At 46.0% G+C, this 21,251-nt stretch overlaps 3 protein-coding genes across 3 annotated transcripts in view; all 3 read left to right on the forward strand.

The window, feature by feature from the left end:
• The window catches only part of LOC309562616 (uncharacterized protein), a 679,009-nt gene that overhangs the window by 155,440 nt on the left and 502,318 nt on the right, over positions 1–21,251 (forward strand).
• The window catches only part of LOC309562621 (uncharacterized protein), a 478,591-nt gene that overhangs the window by 146,246 nt on the left and 311,094 nt on the right, over positions 1–21,251 (forward strand). The window contains exon 8 of the mRNA XM_082266874.1: positions 4,181–4,206. Within this exon, the coding sequence (XP_082123000.1) occupies positions 4,181–4,206 (26 nt within the window). The remainder of the gene's footprint in view (positions 1–4,180; positions 4,207–21,251) is intronic.
• LOC309562944 (gastrula zinc finger protein XlCGF53.1-like) overlaps positions 1–21,251 on the forward strand; it is a 49,175-nt gene that overhangs the window by 23,351 nt on the left and 4,573 nt on the right. The gene's annotated exons all lie outside the window — the stretch shown is intronic.

Here is a 21,251-nt window from a genome sequence, read left to right on the forward strand (position 1 = left end):
TATTTTATTTTTTACATCCTGTCATCAGAGTAGTTCCGTGTCACCATAGTAACCCTGTACTACTCTGGGGGAGGAGGGATGATCATGGATTTTTATTCAATTTTTTACATTTTCCTTACAGTAAAGTTATCTACTGGGATCACTAGTAATCTGTGATTGGCTACAGCTAATCACATGGTACAGGGCTCTGTGATTGGCCCAGGTACCATGCGATAGCTGTGGGCCAATCTTAGCATAGTCCACACAGCTGTTATGAATGAATTCATTCAATACAGGAACCCTACAGGAGAAGGATGCCTTATATCAATGGTCAGTGTAGTGATCCCTACATTGGTGACCAATGAGAGAAGGACCCCCTTATATCAGTGGTCAGTGTAGTGATCCCTTACATTGGTGACCAATAGGAGAAGGACCCCTTATATCAGTGGTCAGTGTAGTGGTCCCTTACATTTGTGACCAATGGGAGAAGGACCCCCTATATCAGTGGAGTAGTTCCCTACATTAGTGACCAATGGGAGAAGGACCCCCTTATATGAGTGGTCCCTTATATTGGTGACCAATAGTAGAAGGACCCCTTATATCAGTGGTCAGTGTAGTGGTCCGTTACATTTGTGACCAATGGGAGAAGGACCCCCTATATCAGTGGAGTGGTTCCCTACATTAGTGACCAATGGGAGAAGGACCCCCTTATAGGAGTGGTCCCTTATATTGGTTACCAATAGGGGAAGGACCCCTTATATCAGAGGTCAGTGTAGTGGTCCCTTACATTTGTGACCAATGGGAGAAGGACCCCCTATATCAGTGGAGTAGTTCCCTACATTAGTGACCAATGGGAGAAGGACCCCCTTATATGAGTGGTCCCTTATATTGGTGACCAATAGGAGAAGGACCCCTTATATCAATGGTCAGTGTAGTGGTCCCTTACATTTGTGACCAATGGGAGAAGGACCCCCTATATCAGTGGAGTGGTTCCCTACATTAGTGACCAATGGGAGAAGGACCCCCTTATAGGAGTGGTCCCTTATATTGGTTACCAATAGGGGAAGGACCCCTACAGGAGAAGGATGCCTTATATCAATGGTCAGTGTAGTGGTTCACTATATTGGAAACCAATGGGCAAAGGACCCCCTTATATCAGAGGTCAGTGTAGTGGTCCATACATTGGTGAGCAATGGGAGAAGGACCCCCTTATATCAGTGGTCAATGTAGCGGTCCCTTACATTAGTGACCAATGGGAGAAGGACCCACTTATATCAGTTGTCAGTGTAGAGGTCCCTTACATCGGGGACTAATAGGGGAAGGACCCCCTTCTATCAGTGGTCAGTGTAGTGGTCCTTTACATTGGTGAGCAATGAGAGAAGGACCCCCTTATATCAGTAGTCAGCCTAGTGGTCCCTTACATTGGTAACCAATGGGAGAAGGACATTCCTGCATTGTCATCAGTGGGAGAACTGCCCCCCCTTACAGATCACTGATGTCAGTTGTTACTGAGAGAGAGAAATTGTTCATTTCTCAAGGAACCCCTAGAAACCTTTGGAGGAACCCTGGCTGAGTGTTCAGCTTCGCGTTATTGAACTGTTGTATAACACTAGTCAGACAGCTTAACAATAATTCAGAAGTCAAGAAACGTGAGACATCAGATCTGTATGTATTCTTATTTCTGAATAACTTTGTAAAACAACAACATAAGCATAAACAAAACATATGTGTCAGTACATTAAACATTATACAGCAGCCTCACTCCATCAGTGAATGTACTTACAGACAATTCCATCATTAGCCCAAGAATAGATGAGAGCTCTTCTGCATGCTTACAGGAGTGGTTATGAAATGGAGGAAATACAGTTCCAGGTTAAAGGTTACTGCCTCTTCCTCTGAGGGAAAACATTACTTCCTGTAAGCTCTGGCAAATAATAACTAACTCTGACCACTAGATGGCAGCAACATCCAAAACATTGCAGTATAATCTGTAACAGCACTTTACTATGACTAATATGGGCAGAACACTGAGAATGACTGGACTGAGCAGTAATATATTTCTCTCCCCCTTGGTGGGAGTGGAGATGACCCATCTATAAGTATATACAGTACATACACACACAGCACAAGGCCGTGTTCTCACTACGAGACGTTTCTCTAGGCTGCATTTCCTCTGACATCCACAAGGTAGTGATCTCCCTTCTATCCAGACAGGAAGTCTCTATGGAAGACAGGAAGTGATGTCAGGTATAAATAGGAAGTTCCGGGTGAAAGGTGAGTGGGGAGGAAATAGAGATGAGACGTTGCTGGAAGGGGCTGCAGAGGAGGTAATAAGATCTTATTTTCTATTTACACCCAGTAACCCCCCCGTCATGTCCGTCCTCTTCCTCCATAGTCACTGTGACCTCTTTTATCTCCAGCAGATGATGATACACACATATATAGTGTGGAAACCTAGATTAACCCCTTCAGGCTCAGAATATTTCCCCACTTACGGGTCCGGAACATTCTCTTCATTTTGGAGATGTGTCAACTTTCCCACCAATCACCTTCTCACCTCATCAGTTTATACTAATGGATTATATGATAATACGGGATGGAGGTTTTATTAACCAAGGAAGATTTTACCCCCTTCCTGACCAGGGGGTATTTTGCGATTTGTCACTGCGTGACTTTAATGGACAATTGCGCGGTCGTGCGACGCTGTATCTAAACGAATTTGGCGTCCTTTTTTTCCCACAAACAGAGCTTTCTTTTGGTGGTATTTGATCACCTATGCGATTTTTTGATCATGCGCTATAAACAAAAAAAGAGCATACATTTTGCAAAAATAGCAATATTTTTCACATTTTTTTATATGAAATTCCCCCCCAAAAAAATGTAAAAATCAAAATTTTTTAACATTTTCGGCCAATTTGTTTTATGCTACCTATGTTTGGTAAAAAAAATCACAAAAAGCGTATTTTGATTGGTTTGCGCAAAAATTATCGCGTTTACTAACAAAGGGAAAGATTTTTGTCATTTCTGTTGTTTTTTTATTTAACGCGTAATGGCGGCAATCTGCGATTTTTTTTTTTTTTTTTTTTTTGCGGTACTGCGACATTGCGGTGGACAGATCGGACCCTTGACTGACATTTTTGACACTTTTGGGGTTACCAGTGACATTTCTACAGTAATCAGTGCTATACATATGCACTGTTACTGTAAAAATACACTGGCAGTGAAGGGGTTAACTTTTTTTGAAAGGGAGGGGCTATGTGTGTCCCTAGGGGCGTGCTTTCTACTGTGATTGGCTGTGGCTTCAGATGTATGAAGATTGATCAACGGTTCTACCCCTCCGGGGGCGCGCGCTCGCTCCCTAGACCCTCACAAGCTAGTGACGTAGCCCTACGTCACTTTGCCTGTGAGGGGCTGACTGCCGACGTAGATCGGCGTTAGGCAGTCGGCAAGTGGTTAAGAGGTGGATTTATAATACATATGTTTGATTTTATAATCTTTATGGAGGAGGAAATAACTATTTCTGATGTCTGTGAAGGTTCAACACAAGGGATGTGTCTGGATGGTGACTGTATCATTGTGTGTGTCAGGTTCCTATAAGGTGTCAGGGTGTCACTGTCTATTTCTCCATGGAGGAGTGGGAGTATTTAGAAGGACACAAGGATCTCTACAAGGACGTCATGATGGAGAATCAGCCGCCCCTCACATCACCGGGTAAGAGAAGACTTTATTGTAAAGGAGAGAGCAGTACGGAGGCTCCACCTAGATCCCCCATCATCTGATAAACACATAGAAACAATGTATTCAGTCAGTGTGTGTGTTTCCTACAGATGGATCCAGTAATGGGAACCCACCAGAGAGATGTCCCCGTCCTCTGTATTCCCGGGATTCCACACAGGAAGGTCACACCATCCCCCACCATCATCAGGTAGATGAGGAACAATCACTGATAGTATCATTAGGATCTGTACATTATCTGCATTGTTACCATTGATGTCATTTTTATTATATATTCAGAGTGGAAACCTGAAAGATTCTAAAGTTGAGGTTAAAGAAGAGATAAAAGAGGAGGATGATGAGGATGGGGTCATAGAGGAAATACACAAAGATCTGTACCAGGACACCATGGTGGAGTCATCCAGATGCAGAATCCCACCAGAGAGATGTCCCCATCCTCTGTATTCCCGGGATTCCACACAGGAAGGTCACACCATCCCTCACCATCATCAGGTAGATGAGTGACAATTATTGGTAGTTATGATTTATACACAAGCATGTTTGTTACAATGAATGTTTTATTATATATTCAGAGTGGAAACCTCGGGGATGATAATATTGCTGTAAAAGAAGAGTATAAAGAGGAGGATGAGGAGTATGGAGTGATGGAGAAGTTTTCAGAAGGACACAAGGATATGATGGAGCCACCTAATGGGAACCCACCAGAGAGACGTCCCCGTCCTCTGTATTCCCGGGATTCCACACAGGAAGGTCACACCATCCCAACATGTTACAAGGTTGGCAGGACGGAGCATCTAGAACTGTGGTTCTCAACTCCGGTCCTCAGGACTCATTAACAGGCCAGGTTTGCAAGATAACTGAAATACATCACAGGTGATATAATTTGCTGCTCAGTGATTGCAGTACTCTAGTCTCCATCTCCCCAAGGTAATATTTAAAATCTGGCCTGTTAGTGGGTCCTGAGGAATGGAGTTGAGAACCACTGATCTAGAACATGGACTGGTGGAGATGATATGTGGATTTTGTATGTAAGCTTATATTTTACAGATGATATTCTCTCTTATTTTCTTGGTTTAGAGTGGAGATCCAATCGATATAGAATTTGAGGTTAAATCAGAAGAAGAAGAGACGTATGTGAGGGATGATCAGCAGTCTATGGAGGAGGATGGAATAACGGGGACATTTATAGAGGAGGACACTCCTACAGAGATCAGCACAGGTGGGTCATTAACACAAAATACATTCCTCCACCCATACTGCTCACTGATTGGTCCAGAGTAGGGCGGGGACTGGGTGATATCAGCCTGTAATCCCCTGGTCACTTTCCTGAGCTGTGTTCCCCGTCCTGTATTCCTGTATTTCTCTCGGATAATCTTCCTTCTCTGTGCTGCAGACACAATTTATGTCTCTAGACTGGATTTATGGAGATTCTGGGGTTCAGCTGGCAGAAAAATTTTCGATTTCACCATAGATGTTGCTCAGTCTAGACACCTGGGGTATGTACTTTGAGTCTTCTGCCCCATGCCCGGGTCTAGCAAGATCTCTGACAGAACAATTCTCCCGGGGTTACTTGCTCTGTTATTTGCTGGCTGTGCCGGGTGGAGGGATATGTCTGTATAGTCTCACACCCAAGTCACTGAGTGCAGTCTCAGGAGATGGGAGGCAGCGGTGTGGGACCTCTGCAACTGATTACTGAACACAAATATTATGAGTCCTGATCCCTGCACTATATACTCTATGTTGTACATTACATACTCCTGACCCCTGCACTATATACTCTATGTTGTACATTACATACTCCTGACCCCTGTACTATATACTCTGTGTTGTACATTACATAATCCTGACCCCTGCACTATATACTCTGTGTTGTACATTACATACTCTTAAAGTGGAGTTCCACCCTAATTTTATACTTACCTCCATCTTCTCGCTCCGGGTCACCTGAAAAACAAATGGCTAATCGCATTTTTTTTTTTTTTACTTACCTTGTAGCGAAGAAAAAATATTTACCTTACTTCCTTCTTCCTCCTTCAACGGCCACGGCGATTCGTCACTTCCTGGCTCTGCAATGATTCCTGGGAGCTGAACGTCATCGCTCCCAGGAATCATTGCGCCTGCACCGGCCCCGTCGTCAGTTCCGGGGCGTGCGCGTCATCCCCTTCTAAACAGCTTCTGGGCATGCCCAGAAGCTGTGGAGGGATGACGCGCGCGCCCGGAAGTGACGGCGGGGCCGGCGCAGAGCATCGTGGGACCGAAGAAGGCGGAAGAGGACGCCGAAGAGGATCGCGCTGGCTTCAAGCTGCCCACATCTGAGATGGCAGCGCTGGACAAGACTTTTTCAAGGTAACTATTTGTCCTAACAGGTAAGTGCAACCCGGGACAGATAAGAGGCTAGCCATTGTGGAATGCACTAGCCCTGACTGTCCCGGGGGGATTTAAAAAAAAAAAAAAATTCCAGGGTGTAACTCCGCTTTAACCCCTGCACTATATACTCTGTGTTGTACATTATTTACTCTTGGCCTCTGCACTATATACTCTATGTTGTACATTACATAATCCTGACCCCTGCATTATATACTCTGTTATACATTACATACTCCTGACCCCTGCACTATATACTCTATGTTGTACATTACATACTCCTGACCCCTGTACTATATACTCTATGTTATCACATGGGGCAGGGGGTTGGTGGTTGCACCCTGTAATCTCGGGGGGAGGGGGTTTTGCAGCCTGTCACCTCAGGGAGGGATGCAGCTTATCAGCTAGTGGGGGATGCGGTGGTTGCAGCCTGTCACCTCAGGGGGAGGGGGGGTACAGCTTATCACCAGGGGGTGTGTGTGCGGTGGTTGCAGGCTGTCATCTCATAGGGTGTAGTCACCTTGAGTGGGAAGGGGGTTGGTGCAGCTTGGGTCTCACCAGTGCTATGAGATCCTCTCCCCTGCCCAGCTCTCTCCTCTCCTCCCCTCCTTCTTCTTCTTCCTGACCAAAGAGAGAAAGGCATAGTGGTGCTAGGAGAAGGGGAGCGGGCACCCTCTGGTGTGTCGGAGGGTGACAGTGCAGGATGTGCTGGCTTGCTCCGCCCATTGCCAACCCCTGCTGTATGTCCTGGTTCCCAGCAGTTCACCAACCAGCACCTGTCCTTGGCCCGGGTGTTGGGGACACAGTTGAGAAAGGGATTAAGGACAGAGATTCCCCACGCCCTTTCTCTGCAGCCTCAGCTGCACTCTGTGCTGAGGCTTCCTGTTCATTCACAAACTGAAGCATAGGAAAACCCGTTTACTATGCTTCAGTGATGAATGGAAACAGGAGCGATCGGTACCGATCACTTGATGTGCTCATTATGGAAAGGAAGGGCTGGTAAAATATTTACCGGCCCCTTCCCCCTCTCTCCATCCTGAAATCGATTCTCCTGTTTATCTGGAGGAGCTACCAATGGAAGAGCAGAGGAGGGAACCCGGCAGTGCTGTGTGGGGAGCTGCAAGAGTTGGCAATAAAGCAGTTCCACATCTCAGCAGCAGGGCCGGCAGTACAGCTGTATCAGCAGCCCTGGCAATAATCATGTTTTGTCAGCAGGGACGGCTCCCCACGGGCAGAACGTAATGGCGCTGTGGGAGGGATTCCTCCATCAACACTGACTGTGTTACAGGAAAGAAAACTGCATTATCTATGGCTTGCTTAATGTGCATGGGGTGATTAGGGTGGGCCCAGGCACTCCCGGCACACCACATGCACAAGTCTACAGAGGAGATGTAAGATTCTCATAGACAAAGCTGTCTGATGTGGGCGGAGTCCTGTTTTAGGGGAACCAATCTGCTGATGTCTAGTAATAATCTTTGTATTTCTATTTTAGTAGATGGACGGGAGATGAGGAAAACCTCAGAGGATTGTCTCACTTTGTCTCCAGACTGTAAAGTAGAAGATGAGGACATCACACAGTATAGTCCAGGAGAAAACCCGGCGACCTCAAATGTCCATCCGGCACCACACAGTGTAGATGGACCATCGTATTCCTCTTATCCTGAGGAACCTCAGACTGTGAGGGACGGTGCCGGACCATCGTATTCCTCTTATCCTGAGGAACCTCAGACTGTGAGGGACGGTGCCAGACCATCGTATTCCTCTTATCCTGAGGAACCTCAGACTGTGAGGGACAGTGCCGGACCATCGTATTCCTCTTATCCTGAGGAACCTCAGACTGTGAGGGACGGTGCCAGACCATCGTATTCCTCTTATCCTGAGGAACCTCAGACTGTGAGGGACAGTGCCGGACCATCGTATTCCTCTTATCCTGAGGAGCCTCAGACTGTGAGGGACAGTGCCGGACCATCGTATTCCTCTTATCCTGAGGAACCTCAGACTGTGAGGGACGGTGCCAGACCATCGTATTCCTCTTATCCTGAGGAACCTCAGACTGTGAGGGGCGGTGCGGGACCATCGTATTCCTCTTATCCTGAGGAACCTCAGATTGTGAGGGACAGTGCCGGACCATCGTATTCCTCTTATCCTGAGGAACCTCAGACTGTGAGGGACAGTGCCGGACCATCGTATTCCTCTTATCCTGAGGAACCTCAGACTGTGAGGGACAGTGCCGGACCATCGTATTCCTCTTATCCTGAGGAACCTCAGACTGTGAGGGATGCTGCAATCCTTCCAACACATAAGAGCTTTTCCTGTCCTGAGTGCGGGAAATGTTTTTCAAACTCCTCCAATCTTAACACACATCAGAGGTGTCATACAGGGGAAAAGCCGTATTTCTGTGCCGAGTGCGGGAAATGTTTCAGAGTTAAATACAGACTTAATGAGCATAAAAGATCTCACACAGGTGAGAAGCCGTATTCTTGTTCTGAGTGCGGGAAATGTTTTTCAATGAAGTCCACTCTTTCCACACATCAGAGATCGCACACAGGGGAGAAGCCGTATTCCTGTCTTGAGTGCGGGAAATGTTTTTCAATGAAGTCCACTTTTTCCATACATCAGAGATTGCACACAGGGGAGAAGCCATATTCCTGTCTTGAGTGCGGGAAATGTTTTTCAAAGAAGTCCACTCTTTCCATGCATCAGAGATCGCACACAGGGGAGAAGCCGTATCCCTGTCTTGAGTGCGGGAAATGTTTTTCAATGAAGTCCACTCTTAACACACATCAGATATTGCACACGGGGGAGAAGCCCTATTCCTGTCTTGAGTGTGGGAAATGTTTTTCAATGAAGTACACTCTTTCCACACATCAGAGATTGCACACGGGGGAGAAGCCGTATTCCTGTTCTGAATGCGGGAAATGTTTTTCAATGAAAACCACTCTTTCCAGACATCAGAGATTGCACACGGGGGTGAAGCCGTATTCCTGTTCTGAATGCGGGAAATGTTTTTCATGGAAGTTCAGTTTTTACAAACATCAGAGATTGCACACGGGGGAGAAGCCGTATTCCTGTCCCGAATGCAGTAAATGTTTTTCAACGAAGTCCACTCTTACCAAACATCAGAGATTGCACAAAAGAGAGAAGCCATATTCCTGTCTTGAGTGCGGGAAATGTTTTTCTCAGAAGATCAATCTTTACAAACATCAGAGATCACACAAGGCGAAGAAGCTGTATTCCTGTTCTGAGTGTGGGAAATGTTTTCAAACGAAGTCTGGTCTTAACATACATCGGAGATCGCACATGGAGGTAGAGCCACTTTCCTCTTCTGATTGGAGGAAGTGTAACTCACAGAAGTCCTCTGTTTACAGTCATTTGAGATTGGACACGGAGGAGAATGAACTTTCTTGGTCTGAGTGAGGCAAATGTTCCTCACTGAAGTCCTGTCTTCCTGTACATCAGGGATCCCACACAACCCCTGAGGTGTATTAGTGCCTTGAGTGCGGGAAATGTCTTCTATATGAATGTTGGTGGACATTTGGGGAAGAAGCACACCCTGATATACACCTCAGATATTATTATTATTCAATTACACTTTACAATGTAGAGGGGGGACAGTACGGTTCAGGAGGTGGCCTGGGTGCAGTTCTTTCATGACTAAGTGAGTTTTCAGGGATCGCGTAAAGGTGGACAGGGTGGGGGCTGACTGAACATACTTGGGCAGGGAGTTCCAGAGGAGGGAAGAGGCTCTAGATAAGTCCTGGAGGTGAGCATAGGAGGAGGAATTAATGGAGCAAGAGATGAGGAGGTCTTGGGAGGAGCTGAGAGTACGATTTGGGCGATATCTGCAGATGAGATTAGTGATGTAGCTGGGGGCGATGTTGTGTATGGCCTCATATGTTGTGGTTAGTATTTTCAATTTTAGACAGTGGGGGAGGGGAGAGGGGTGGAGGACACTGAATGGAAGCTAGTGGAGTGATTGGCAGAGAGGGGTGGAGGACACCGAATGAAAGCCAGGGGAGGGATTGGCAGAGAGGGGTGGAGGACACTGAATGGAAGCTAGTGGAGTGATTGGCAGAGAGGGGTGGAGGACACCGAATGGAAGCCAGTGGAGGGATTGGCAGGGAGGGGTGGAGGACACTGAATGGAGGCCAGTGGAGGGATTGGCAGAGAGGGGTGGAGGACACTGAATGGAGGCCAGTGGAGGGATTGGCAGAGAGGGGTGGAGGACACTGAATGGAAGCCGGTGGAGGGATTGGCAGAGAGGGGTGGAGGACAATGAATGGAAGCCAGTGGAGGGATTGGCAGAGAGGGGTGGAGGAAACTGAATGGAGGCCAGTGTAGGGATTGGCAGAGAGGGGTGGAGGAAACTGAATGGAGGCCAGTGGAGGGATTGACAAAGAGGAGCAGCAGTCGTGGATCGGTTAGTAAGGTGTATTAGTCTAGCAGCAGCATTCATAATAGAATAAAGGGAGGAGGAGCCTATGTAAAGGTCAGCCAGTGAGGAGGGAGTTGCAGTAGTCGTGGCGGTAAATCTCCAGGCAGTGAATAAGTTGTTTTGTGTTGTTTTTAGTCAGGAAGCAGAGAATTCTGGAAATGTTGCAGAGGTTGAGGAGGCAAGATTTAGCCAGTGAGTAGATGTGGGGAGAAGGAGAGGTCAGAGTCTAGGATTACACCCAGCACCTTGGCATGTGTGGAGGGACCAATGGTTGTGCCATTGATCATAATGGTAAAGTCATGGGGAGGGGATCGGGGAGGAAGAAATATTACAAGCTCAGTTTTAGAAAGATTGAGTTTGAGGAAGTGATGTGGTAGAGATGGTATTGGAAGACATTGGAGATTATCAACTGGCCCAGGGAAGAGGTATAGCGAGAGAATAGGAGGGGCCCAAGGACGGAGCCTTGAGGTACCCCAAAAGAAGGAGGAAGAGGTGGTATTGTATGTGACACTGAGATAGGTAGGAGGAGAACCAGGAAAGAGCGAATCACGAAGTCCAAGTGAGTGGAGTTTGTTGAGAAGGAGTGAGTGGGCAACTGTGTCGAAGGCAGCAGAAAGCTCCATGAGTATGCGGTATTGGCCGTTGGTTTTAGCAGTTAGCAGGTCATTGGTGAGTTTCAGTAGGACTGTTTCTGTGGAATGTTGTGGGGAAAAGCCGGACTGTAGTGGATTGAGAAGGTTGTTGTCAGTGAGGTAGTAACTCATACGGTTGTGGACAAGGTGCTCAGGAAGCTTGGAGGCAAACGTGAGCAGGGAGTTCGGTCTTAAGTTATTCTAACAGGTGGGGTCCAGTCAGGGTTTTTTAAGTACGGAGATAACCAGTGCATGTTTGAACTGGGAGAGAAAGGGACTGGAGGAGAGGGAGAGGTGAAAGATGTGGTTTAGAGAGTTTAGGATAGGTGGTTGCAGTAATTGTGAGGGGACAGGTGGTGAGGTGGGCTGTGAAAAGGTTGTTGGTAACTTCCTTAGTGGTGACAGGGCTGAAGGAGGAAAGTAGTGTGGTGTAGGACCTGGTGTGTTGGTTTGGAGAGGTAGCCGGGCTCTGGAGATCTCAAAGTAACGCATAAAATGGCCTGGTCATGAAGGGGGGTAAAACCTTCCGGGGCTGAAGTGGATAAAGGCGCTATAAACAAAATACTGAATATGTTGAAAAAAATATTTTTTTATTTCTATTTTCTGTCATAAAACATCAATAAAATCAAATTTCTTCATAAATTTGGCCCAAAATGTATTCTTCTGCATGTCTCTGGTAATAAAAATCCCCAATCAGTGTTTATTGATCGCTTTGTGTGAAAGTTCTCACGTCTACAAATTATGGGATATATATTTGATCCCGATGTACTGACGGCCAATCTCATTTCGTAAGGCTAGAAAACACCAGGACAGCACAATTACCCCCCAAATCACCCCTTTTTGGAAAGTAGACAATCTGAGGTATTTAGTAAGAGGCATGGCCAGTTTTTTGGAGTTGTAATTTTTTTGTCACAATATTTCTGAAAATAAAGAAATTGAATACATTTTTTTTTTTTCCACCCCGTCACCAGTGCAGTACAGCGCCATCATATGACTGGAGTGGTGGTGATCAGGGACACTGACGGGTGACAGGATGTTAAAAAAAAAAAAAGTAATTTTCTCTTACGTCCTCTGACAGTCGTCGCCCGTTCATACAGCCTTCACTTGTGGGTAATGGCGCCCTCTGCAGGAGTAAGCTAGGCAGTTAGAAATGGTAATAAAAAACCTTTCTATACTTAGACACACCTCTAGGAGGCCGACCCTCAGCCATTATCCTGATCCAGTTATCACTGGTCCTCAGTTTTATGCTGCCTAGCATCAGAAGTAGGCTAACTCTTCCCAGCTGGGATCTAGCGTCTCAGTTTCTTTGTTTTTTTTCCCAAAATATGTTTTATTCTTTTGAAAATAGCTTTTTATTTCTCTCACTATCGCTAGTAAGTCAGGGTTTTTTCCTGGAGGACTACAAGCAACAGCAGAGCTGGGCCTCGCACTGGATAATATGGATCCTTATGGAGTCCCATCCTGCCAAGGAGCGTCGCAGGTTACTGGTGCGCCCAGGCCTCGCAACGACAATGCCCCTCGGGATGGGCACGAGCCCGTGGAGGTCCATCTTCGCCGCGGGTGTCTCAAATCCGGAACGCCCGCGTGTTGCTAGCATCCCTCCCTGGCTGACGGCACCCCCACTCAGGGTGGGAGGTCTCCTGTATCAGAGCGGTGCCCGCTTCTTCTGGACTGGTGAGTACTACTACCCCTTTGTCCCTGGAACTGGGTTCTGTGGGGGGGTTCTCTGGGCCTACTCTTAGGGGATGGCAGTGCTGGTGGTCTCTGTGGTATCCCCCTTCTGGCTAGTGTGGTAAATTCCCCTCCCTCCATGAAGGCGTTGTGCGGTGCAATCTGCTGTACCTGGGGGGGGCTCTATAACATCCAGGGGTTCTCTTTGGGGTTCCCTGTGGTGGCCAGATAGTCCATGAAATAAAATGCAAATAGGTTGAAAAAGGCGCTACTTATAAATATATGTAAAGTGCTAGATAAGATGGTGTACCACGCAAATGGTGAAACCAGAAATCATAAAATGCACAAGTGCCAAGGTTACCCCAATGGTCTGGGAGAAATACCCAATTACTGTCCTGAATCAGACAGTGTGCCGTGAACAAAATAAAGCTGCAAGTACACCATTCAAGTACACCATTTTAAGTACATTGAAGAGATATTGCAGGAAACTGAAGAGATTGAATAGATCCTGCAAGAGATTGGCTTGGAGTTTGCAACTGACTCATCTGTATTTTTTGCTGGCTATTGCTTGAGAAGGGGAAAGGAATTTGGTCAGGTGTTTGCTATTTGCATTTGCTAATGAGACTAGCCCATTAAGGTGTTAGAATTGTTGCTGGGGGAGGAGCTGTGAAGGAGTGTGTATATATAGAGAAATACTAATTAGCTGGTCTAATTCAATTAGCTGCAAGTACACCATTCAAGTACACCATTTTAAGTACATTGAAGAGATATTGCAGGAAACTGAAGAGATTGAATAGATCCTGCAAGAGATTGGCTTGGAGTTTGCAACTGACTCATCTGTATTTTTTGCTGGCTATTGCTTGAGAAGGGGAAAGGAATTTGGTCAGGTGTTTGCTATTTGCATTTGCTAATGAGACTAGCCCATTAAGGTGTTAGAATTGTTGCTGGGGGAGGAGCTGTGAAGGAGTGTGTATATATAGAGAAATACTAATTAGCTGGTCTAATTCAATTAGCTGCAAGTACACCATTCAAGTACACCATTTTAAGTACAGTGAAGAGATATTGCAGGAGATAGTCAGGAGGAAGGCTGGAAGGTGGAAAACTAAAAAAAAAAAAAAGGTAAGATTTGTTTGACTTAAATTTACATTTTTTTTTTCTCCTCTTTAAAATGGCAGACTTGGTTCAGTGCAGGAATTGTTGTGCATTTATTTCATGTTCCACTCTTTGGAGATTCGGATGCTGTCAGATCTGTAGGCAATTCTCCTTACTGCAGCAGGAAATTGCATTTTTGAAATCAGAGATATTTAAATTATCTGTTAAACAAACTCCAGCTGGGACTGCTGCAATGCCACTGCCACAGAGGACCCCCAGAAATGGCAGATGGGTTACTGTAGGTTCTGGAAGACTTAGAGTGGTGGATAGAAGACAAGTCCCACAGTCGGTGGTTCTCCAAAATTCATTTGCAGCACTCTCAGAATGTAAGGACAACATGGATATGGACTCAAGCACAGAGGGTGAGAAACCATCGACTCCTATGTCTAATGTATGCAAGACTGCAGCCAAGGACAAAAAAGATAAAGTGAAGTCTCAAAGGAAGCAGCTGTTGCTGGGTGATTCAATCATAAGAAGTGTGGAGCTTAAAGAAAATGGTTCTGTGAGATGTCTCCCTGGTGCTACTGCTAGGCGAGATAGAAGACGTATTATTAATATTGTTAAGCAAGCAAAGCAGGAAGGGGACGTGGATGTTCTTGTCCATCTAGGGACAAATGACCTGGCTTGCAATGAAATGTCAGAGGTGAAAAAATCTTTTATCACACTTGGAAATGACATACAGCATTTTGCATCCACCATTTCATTTTCTGAAGTTCTGCCTGTGCATAATGTTCAGAATGATAGGCAGAGGCGCATAAAGGAGTTCAACATATGGCTTAGTAAATGGTGTCAAGAGCAAGGATTTGGCTTTGTTTCTCATGATAGCTCTACTTGGAATAGAAAGGAACTGTACAAAAAAGATGGTTTGCACCTTTCTCTCAAAGGAACAAATGTACTTAGTGAACAACTCCAAGAATTTGCGAAAGAGTATTTAAACTAGGAAGGGGGGGCAAAAGAGTGAAAATACAAGAGTCCAATTGCCCCCCGAAACAATGCCAGAACAGGTCAGAAGCACAGAGGTTAAGAAATGATAAGCTCAGAGTCCTGTCTACAAATGCTCGCAGTTTAGGTAAAAAAATCAATGAACTTGGGTCAATAATGGAATCTGAGAATGTAGATTTAGTGGCTGTTACGGAGACATGGTTTAATAAAAGAAATGACTGGGACATAACCATACCAGGGTACTCTTTATACAGAAGAGACAGAGAAGGCAAGAAAGGAGGAGGAGTGGCCCTGTATGTGAAAGATAGCATTAAATCTAACCTAATACAAGTTGGTGAGGCCAACATAGAGTCAGTTTGGGTTACGTTGCAGTTTGCTAATCATGCAGTAACTCGTGTAGGTGTGATATATAGACCACCTGGTCAAGTTAAAGAACTAGATGATCTACTAGTTGAAGAAATAGCTAAAATGACAATGAAAGGAGAAGTTATCATTATGGGAGATTTCAATCTTCCAGATATAAACTGGAAAACCAAAATAGCAAGTTCTACCAGGAGTACAGATATTCTAAATTCCCTACTGGGGTTGTCTCTGCAACAAGTGGTTGAGGAGCCAACCCGGAGGGAGGCCATTTTGGATCTGGTATTCACAAATGGGGATTCGGTATATGATGTCATTGTAGGCGAAACCTTGGGATCTAGTGATCACCAGTCAGTGTGGTTTAATATAAGAACTGTGAAAGAGTCACACCACACAAAAACAAAAGTTTTAGATTTTAGAAAAACAGACTTTTCAAAAATGAAATTAGTCATAAATGAGTCCTTATCAGACTGGAACGGATTACATGGAGTCCAGGAGAAATGGGACTACTTAAAAGGTGCATTATTGAAGGCAACAGAAAATTGCATTAGACTTGTCAGTAAAAGCAAAAAAAGGAAGAGACCACTGTGGTACTCAGCAGAAGTGGCCCAAATCATTAAAAATAAAAAGCTAGCATTTTGTAATTATAAAAAAACCCAGAGCAATGAAGATAAGGAAATCTACAAGATTAGGCAGAAAGAGGCCAAGCAAGTTATAAGAACTTCTAAAGCGCAGGCAGAAGAAAAACTAGCTCAGTCTATGAAAAAGGGGGATAAGACATTCTTCAGATATATAAATGAAAAAAGGAAATTAAAACAAGGAATAACTAAATTAAAAACAAAGGACGGAAGGTATGTAGAAGAAAATAAAGGGCTAGCTGACTGCCTTAATGAATACTTCTGTTCAGTTTTTACAGAAGAAAAAGAAGGAGAAGGACCTCCACTTGAAAGGATGACTAATGAATCATTTGATGCATGTGTCTTTACAGAGGAAGACATTCTAAGATTGCTGTCTAAAGTGAAGACAAATAAGTCACAGGGTCCTGATGGGATACACCCAAGATTATTAAAAGAGCTTAGTGGTGAGCTGGCAAAACCATTAACAGATTTATTTAACCAATCATTAGTAACAGGAGTCGTCCCGGAAGACTGGAAATTGGCAAATGTCGTGCCCATTCACAAGAAAGGTAGTAGGGAGGAGTCGAGCAACTATAGACCAGTGAGTCTGACATCAATAGTAGGCAAATTAATGGAAACCCTATTAAAGGATAGGATTGTGGAACATCTTAAATCCCATGGATTGCAAGATGAAAAACAACATGGGTTTACTTCAGGGAGATCATGTCAAACAAATCTTATAGATTTTTTTGACTGGGTGACTAAAATAATAGACGGTGGAGGTGCAGTAGACATTGCATATCTAGATTTTAGTAAGGCTTTTGACACTGTCCCACATAGAAGACTTATCAATAAACTGCAGTCATTGAGCATGGACTCCCATATTGTTGAGTGGATTAGGCAGTGGCTGAGTGACAGACAACAGAGGGTTGTAGTCAATGGAGAACATTCAGAACAAGGTCATGTTACCAGTGGGGTACCTCAGGGATCTGTACTGGGACCAATTTTGTTTAATATCTTCATAAGTGATATTGCAAAAGGCCTCGATGGTAAGGTTTGTCTTTTTGCTGATGACACAAAGATATGTAACAGGGTTGATGTTCCTGGAGGGAAACGCCAAATGGAAAAGGATTTAGGAAAACTAGAAGAATGGTCAGAACTCTGGCAACTGAAATTTAATGTGGATAAGTGCAAGATAATGCACCTGGGGCGTAAAAACCCAAGGGCAGAATATAGAATATTTGACACAGTCCTGACCTCAGTATCTGAGGAAAGGGATTTAGGAGTAATTATTTCAGAAGACTTAAAGGTGGGAAGACAATGTAATAGAGCAGCACGAAATGCCAGCAGAATGCTTGGATGTATAGGGAGAGGTATAAGCAGTAGAAAGAGAGAAGTGCTTATGCCGCTGTACAGAACACTGGTGAGACCTCACTTGGAGTATTGTGCGCAGTACTGGAGGCCATATCTCCAGAAGGATATAGATACTCTAGAGAGAGTTCAGAGAAGAGCTACTAAACTAGTACATGGATTGCAGGAAAAAACTTACCAGGAAAGGATAAAGGACCTTAACATGTATAGCTTGGAAGAAAGAAGAGAGAGGGGATATGATAGAAACATTTAAATACATAAAGGGAATCAACTCGGTAAAGGAGGAGAGCATATTTAAAAGAAGAAAAACTACCACAAGAGGACACAGTTTTAAATTAGAGGGGCAAAGGTTTAAAAGTAATATGAGGAAGTATTACTTTACTGAGAGAGTAGTGGATGCATGGAATAACCTTCCTGCAGAAGTGGTAGCTGCAAATACAGTGAAGGAGTTTAAGCATGCATGGGATAGGCATAAGGCTATCCTTCATATAAGATAGGGCCAGGGACTATTCATAGGATTCAGATATATTGCGCAGACTAGATGGGCCAAATGGTTCTTATCTGCCGACACATTCTATGTTTCTATGTTTCTATGTTTCTAAGTGCTATGTGCAATAAATAAACAGAAAGTGGAGAAGCAGTGATCAGTCTATTGCAAAAACACTGTACAGTGCATGTGTTCAAATTCCAGTGGGGGTATGGTGCACACAAGAGCTCAAATAAATACGTAACAAATGTATAAAAAAGTGACAAAATAAGTAATGTTTGGAGGAAAGTTCTTCCTGAAAGTGCTGTGTGCAATGATAATAAAGGAAATATTAGTGAAATATAGATAAAAAGAGAATTCCAATGAAAACGAAAGAAGGTGCATTGACCTGTGTGACCACTAGGTGTCGCACTTCTCATACAACCTGTTGTTGCGAGTTGCAATGATAAAACAGGCTAATTTTCCGGGGTTACCTCCAGTCTAGGTGAGCAGATTTCAGACTATCTGTGTGCTCAAAAAGAGAGGAAGCCCCATGATGCAATATACAAGTGCAATCCAATGACAGAAGAAAGTAGTGACTCACGGTGTAGGCTGGTCGAAATCAGTGTACTAGACAGGAAGCTTCCGCGTTCCACGGCTCAGGCTCCAAAGACCGGAAGTGACGTATGACATTTTAGACTCCACCCTACGCGTTTCGTCAGCTTTCATATGCTTTATTTGGCGCCGTTTAGCGTGGCCACCATCTTGGGTGAGGGCAGGCTGGCTGGGCTCATTGTAAGGGCAGAAGCCATTTTAGATCCCTGTTCTGGCGCCGATCGGGCGCCATCTTGGATGTGGGCAAACGCCTAGTAAGGGTGGCAGCCATTTTGCCTGTGATTCCTCCCATTGCCTTACATTAGGCATAATTTTCCTGTGGATCAGGGTGGGCATAGGCCTCTAGGGGTTGAGGGGCTCCACAGATAGTGCAAGTTGCGGTGGGGGTCCGCGGGAAACGCCATTTTAAAGAGTCCTATTAATTTTAAATTACAATAATGGACTCCCTGGTTACCGATTTCCCAACAGACCTGGTTGGGGCTTCAGGTACTCCTGAATTCTCTTCCATGGCCTCTTTTTTTTTTTTTTTTTTTTGTTATGCTGCTCTTGCGATTTTTGGCGTCAAAAGAAGTTCTGCTGCTGTCTGAACGCACTGGCCATACATGGCCTATGCTCTTCTGACTCAGAGCCCCGAGGGGTCCCAGTCCTCCCATTCGGATGGTGAGGGGAAGGTGTCTTCCTCCATGGCGGCGCGGGAACGTGCCGCGGTTGATGCACTCCTTAGCTCTGTTAAGGTTTCCTTCGGGTCCCACACGGGCCAGACGTCGGGTCAGGTTTCCCCTGTCCCGGGAAGTTTCACAAAACCGTGGACGACCAGTGGCGTCCCATTAAGCATATGCTGACGGTACCTAAGCAGTTTTCATGCCGTTATCCTTTTGCGGATCCTGTTGTTATCCGTTGGACGGTGTCTCCTGCTGGGGACCACACTGTTTTTTCTAGACTATGTAGATCCTTTTTAATGCCGTGGAGGACTCCCCGGTGTTTTCAGGATCTGGCAGATAAGGCGTGGGAGATGCCTTTACCGCCATATCTACTTGATGGCGGGCTCCCTGCTCACACCTGTGTTTGCTTCTGGGATGGTTTCCCAAGCGGTCGCGGAATTGACCGGGGCACTAAGACGCACGTTAGTGGCGGAGTCGGTATCTCCGGCTACCCTGGACCTGGTGGATCAAGTGCCCCAGGCCTCTTTGATCACTTGGCTGTCTGCGGTCAGGGTTGTGATCTGCCGCATTGTGTGGCTAAGAAGCGGGTGGGCTGACCATGCTCCCAAATGACTGTGTCTGATGTCCCTTATGTGGGTTATCGACTTGCTGGGGACACTCTAGATGTGTTGATCTAAGGGCTTGCGGGGCGCAAAAGTGTTCTTTTGCACCAGGGCTCTAAGGGTGAATCTCCCTGCGCTAGGTGGGGCCTTCCCTTAACAGCTCATCGGGGGTCCTTTTGTGCCTTCGGGGCACGGGATAAAGGGAAGTCCTTCAAGTCCTCAAGTTGTAACGAGAAGCCATGGTCAGGTAACCAAGGGTGGTCGGGCCGGTTCGGCGGCACAGTCCACCTCTGCCTACGGCCCTTTTCAGGGGTGGGGGGGAATGTCTGCCTTATTTTCAGGAACCCTGGTTGACCTGAATCCGGGACAAATGGGTTCAAGCACTGTTCGTTCAGGGTACGTGACCGGGTTTCGATCTCGCCCCACAGACAGGTTCTTTTCCATCACATCTCCCTCTGACTCCTTGCCTTCCGGAAGTCGGCTCTGCCTCTTTTGGTTCGCCTCTCATACCTGGGGATGGTTCTGGACTCCGCTCCAGCAGAAGTCTTTCTCCCGAAGGACTAGCTCCGGACCTTACAGAGCGGGATCTGGTCCCTCAGGGATACCGATACCTCCTCTCTGCGGGCCTGCATGCGGTCCCTGGGTCTGATGGTTTTCAGCTTTTGAGGCTGTCCCTTTTGCTCAGTATTCACACGTGAACTCTGTAAGCTGAGATTCTTGCCAGGTGGGACAGAACGCCTTTAGTCATTGGACAGGAGGATTTCTCTGAGCCCCGTCGCAAGATCTTTTGTGGTGGCTCCTTCCTGTCATCAACTCTGACACGAGGCAAGTCCTTCTGACCTCTGTTGTGGACGGTGATCACCACGGATGCCAGTCTGACGAACTAGGGTGGAATTCTGGGCATGCTTTGTGCCCAGGAGACGTGGTCGGCGGAGGAGGCTTTCTTGCCGATAAACGTTTTGGAGCTTCATGCAATCAAGCTGTGCTTGTTTCGTTGGTTAACTCGGCTACGGGGTTGCCCGGTTTGGGTACTGACGGACAACGCCACGGCTGTGACGTACTTCAATCACCAAGGGGGCACCGAGAGTGCCAAAGCGGCCAGGGAAGTGGCCGAGATCCTATCTTGGGCTGAGACACACGTTCCTGTGATTTCGGCAGTTCATTTTCCGGGGGTTGACAACTGGTAGGCGGACTATCTGAGTCGTCAGACCTGGGCAAGGGGAAATGGTTCCTGCATCCAGAGGTGTTTCGCCTCCTGTGTGCCCAGTGGAAATCTCTGGACGTAGATTTGTTTGCGTCCCGTCTCAACCACAAGGTGGGAAGGATCATGGCCAGAACCCACGATCCTCTGGCGGACACCACGGATGCGTTGGTGGTGCCTAGGCACCAGTATTGGCCGATTTATGCCTTCCCTCCGATTCAGCTGTTATCCAAGTTCCTCCGCAGGATGGAGTCGGAACGGATTCAAGTCACTCTGGTGGCCCCAGACTGGCCGCGCCGGTCTTGGTATGCAGACATCGTGCAGATGGTCGTCGAGCCTCCATGGCGGCTTCCGCTGAGAGACGATCTACTGTCTCAAGGGCCAGTCTTCCATCCTGCTTTACAGTCTCTGGCTTTGACGGCGTGGCTGTTAAAAGCCTAGTCTTGT

The sequence above is a fragment of the Pelophylax lessonae genome (genome assembly GCF_965119305.1).
Source record: "Pelophylax lessonae genome assembly, chromosome: 9".
NCBI classification, from domain to species: domain Eukaryota; kingdom Metazoa; phylum Chordata; class Amphibia; order Anura; family Ranidae; genus Pelophylax; species Pelophylax lessonae.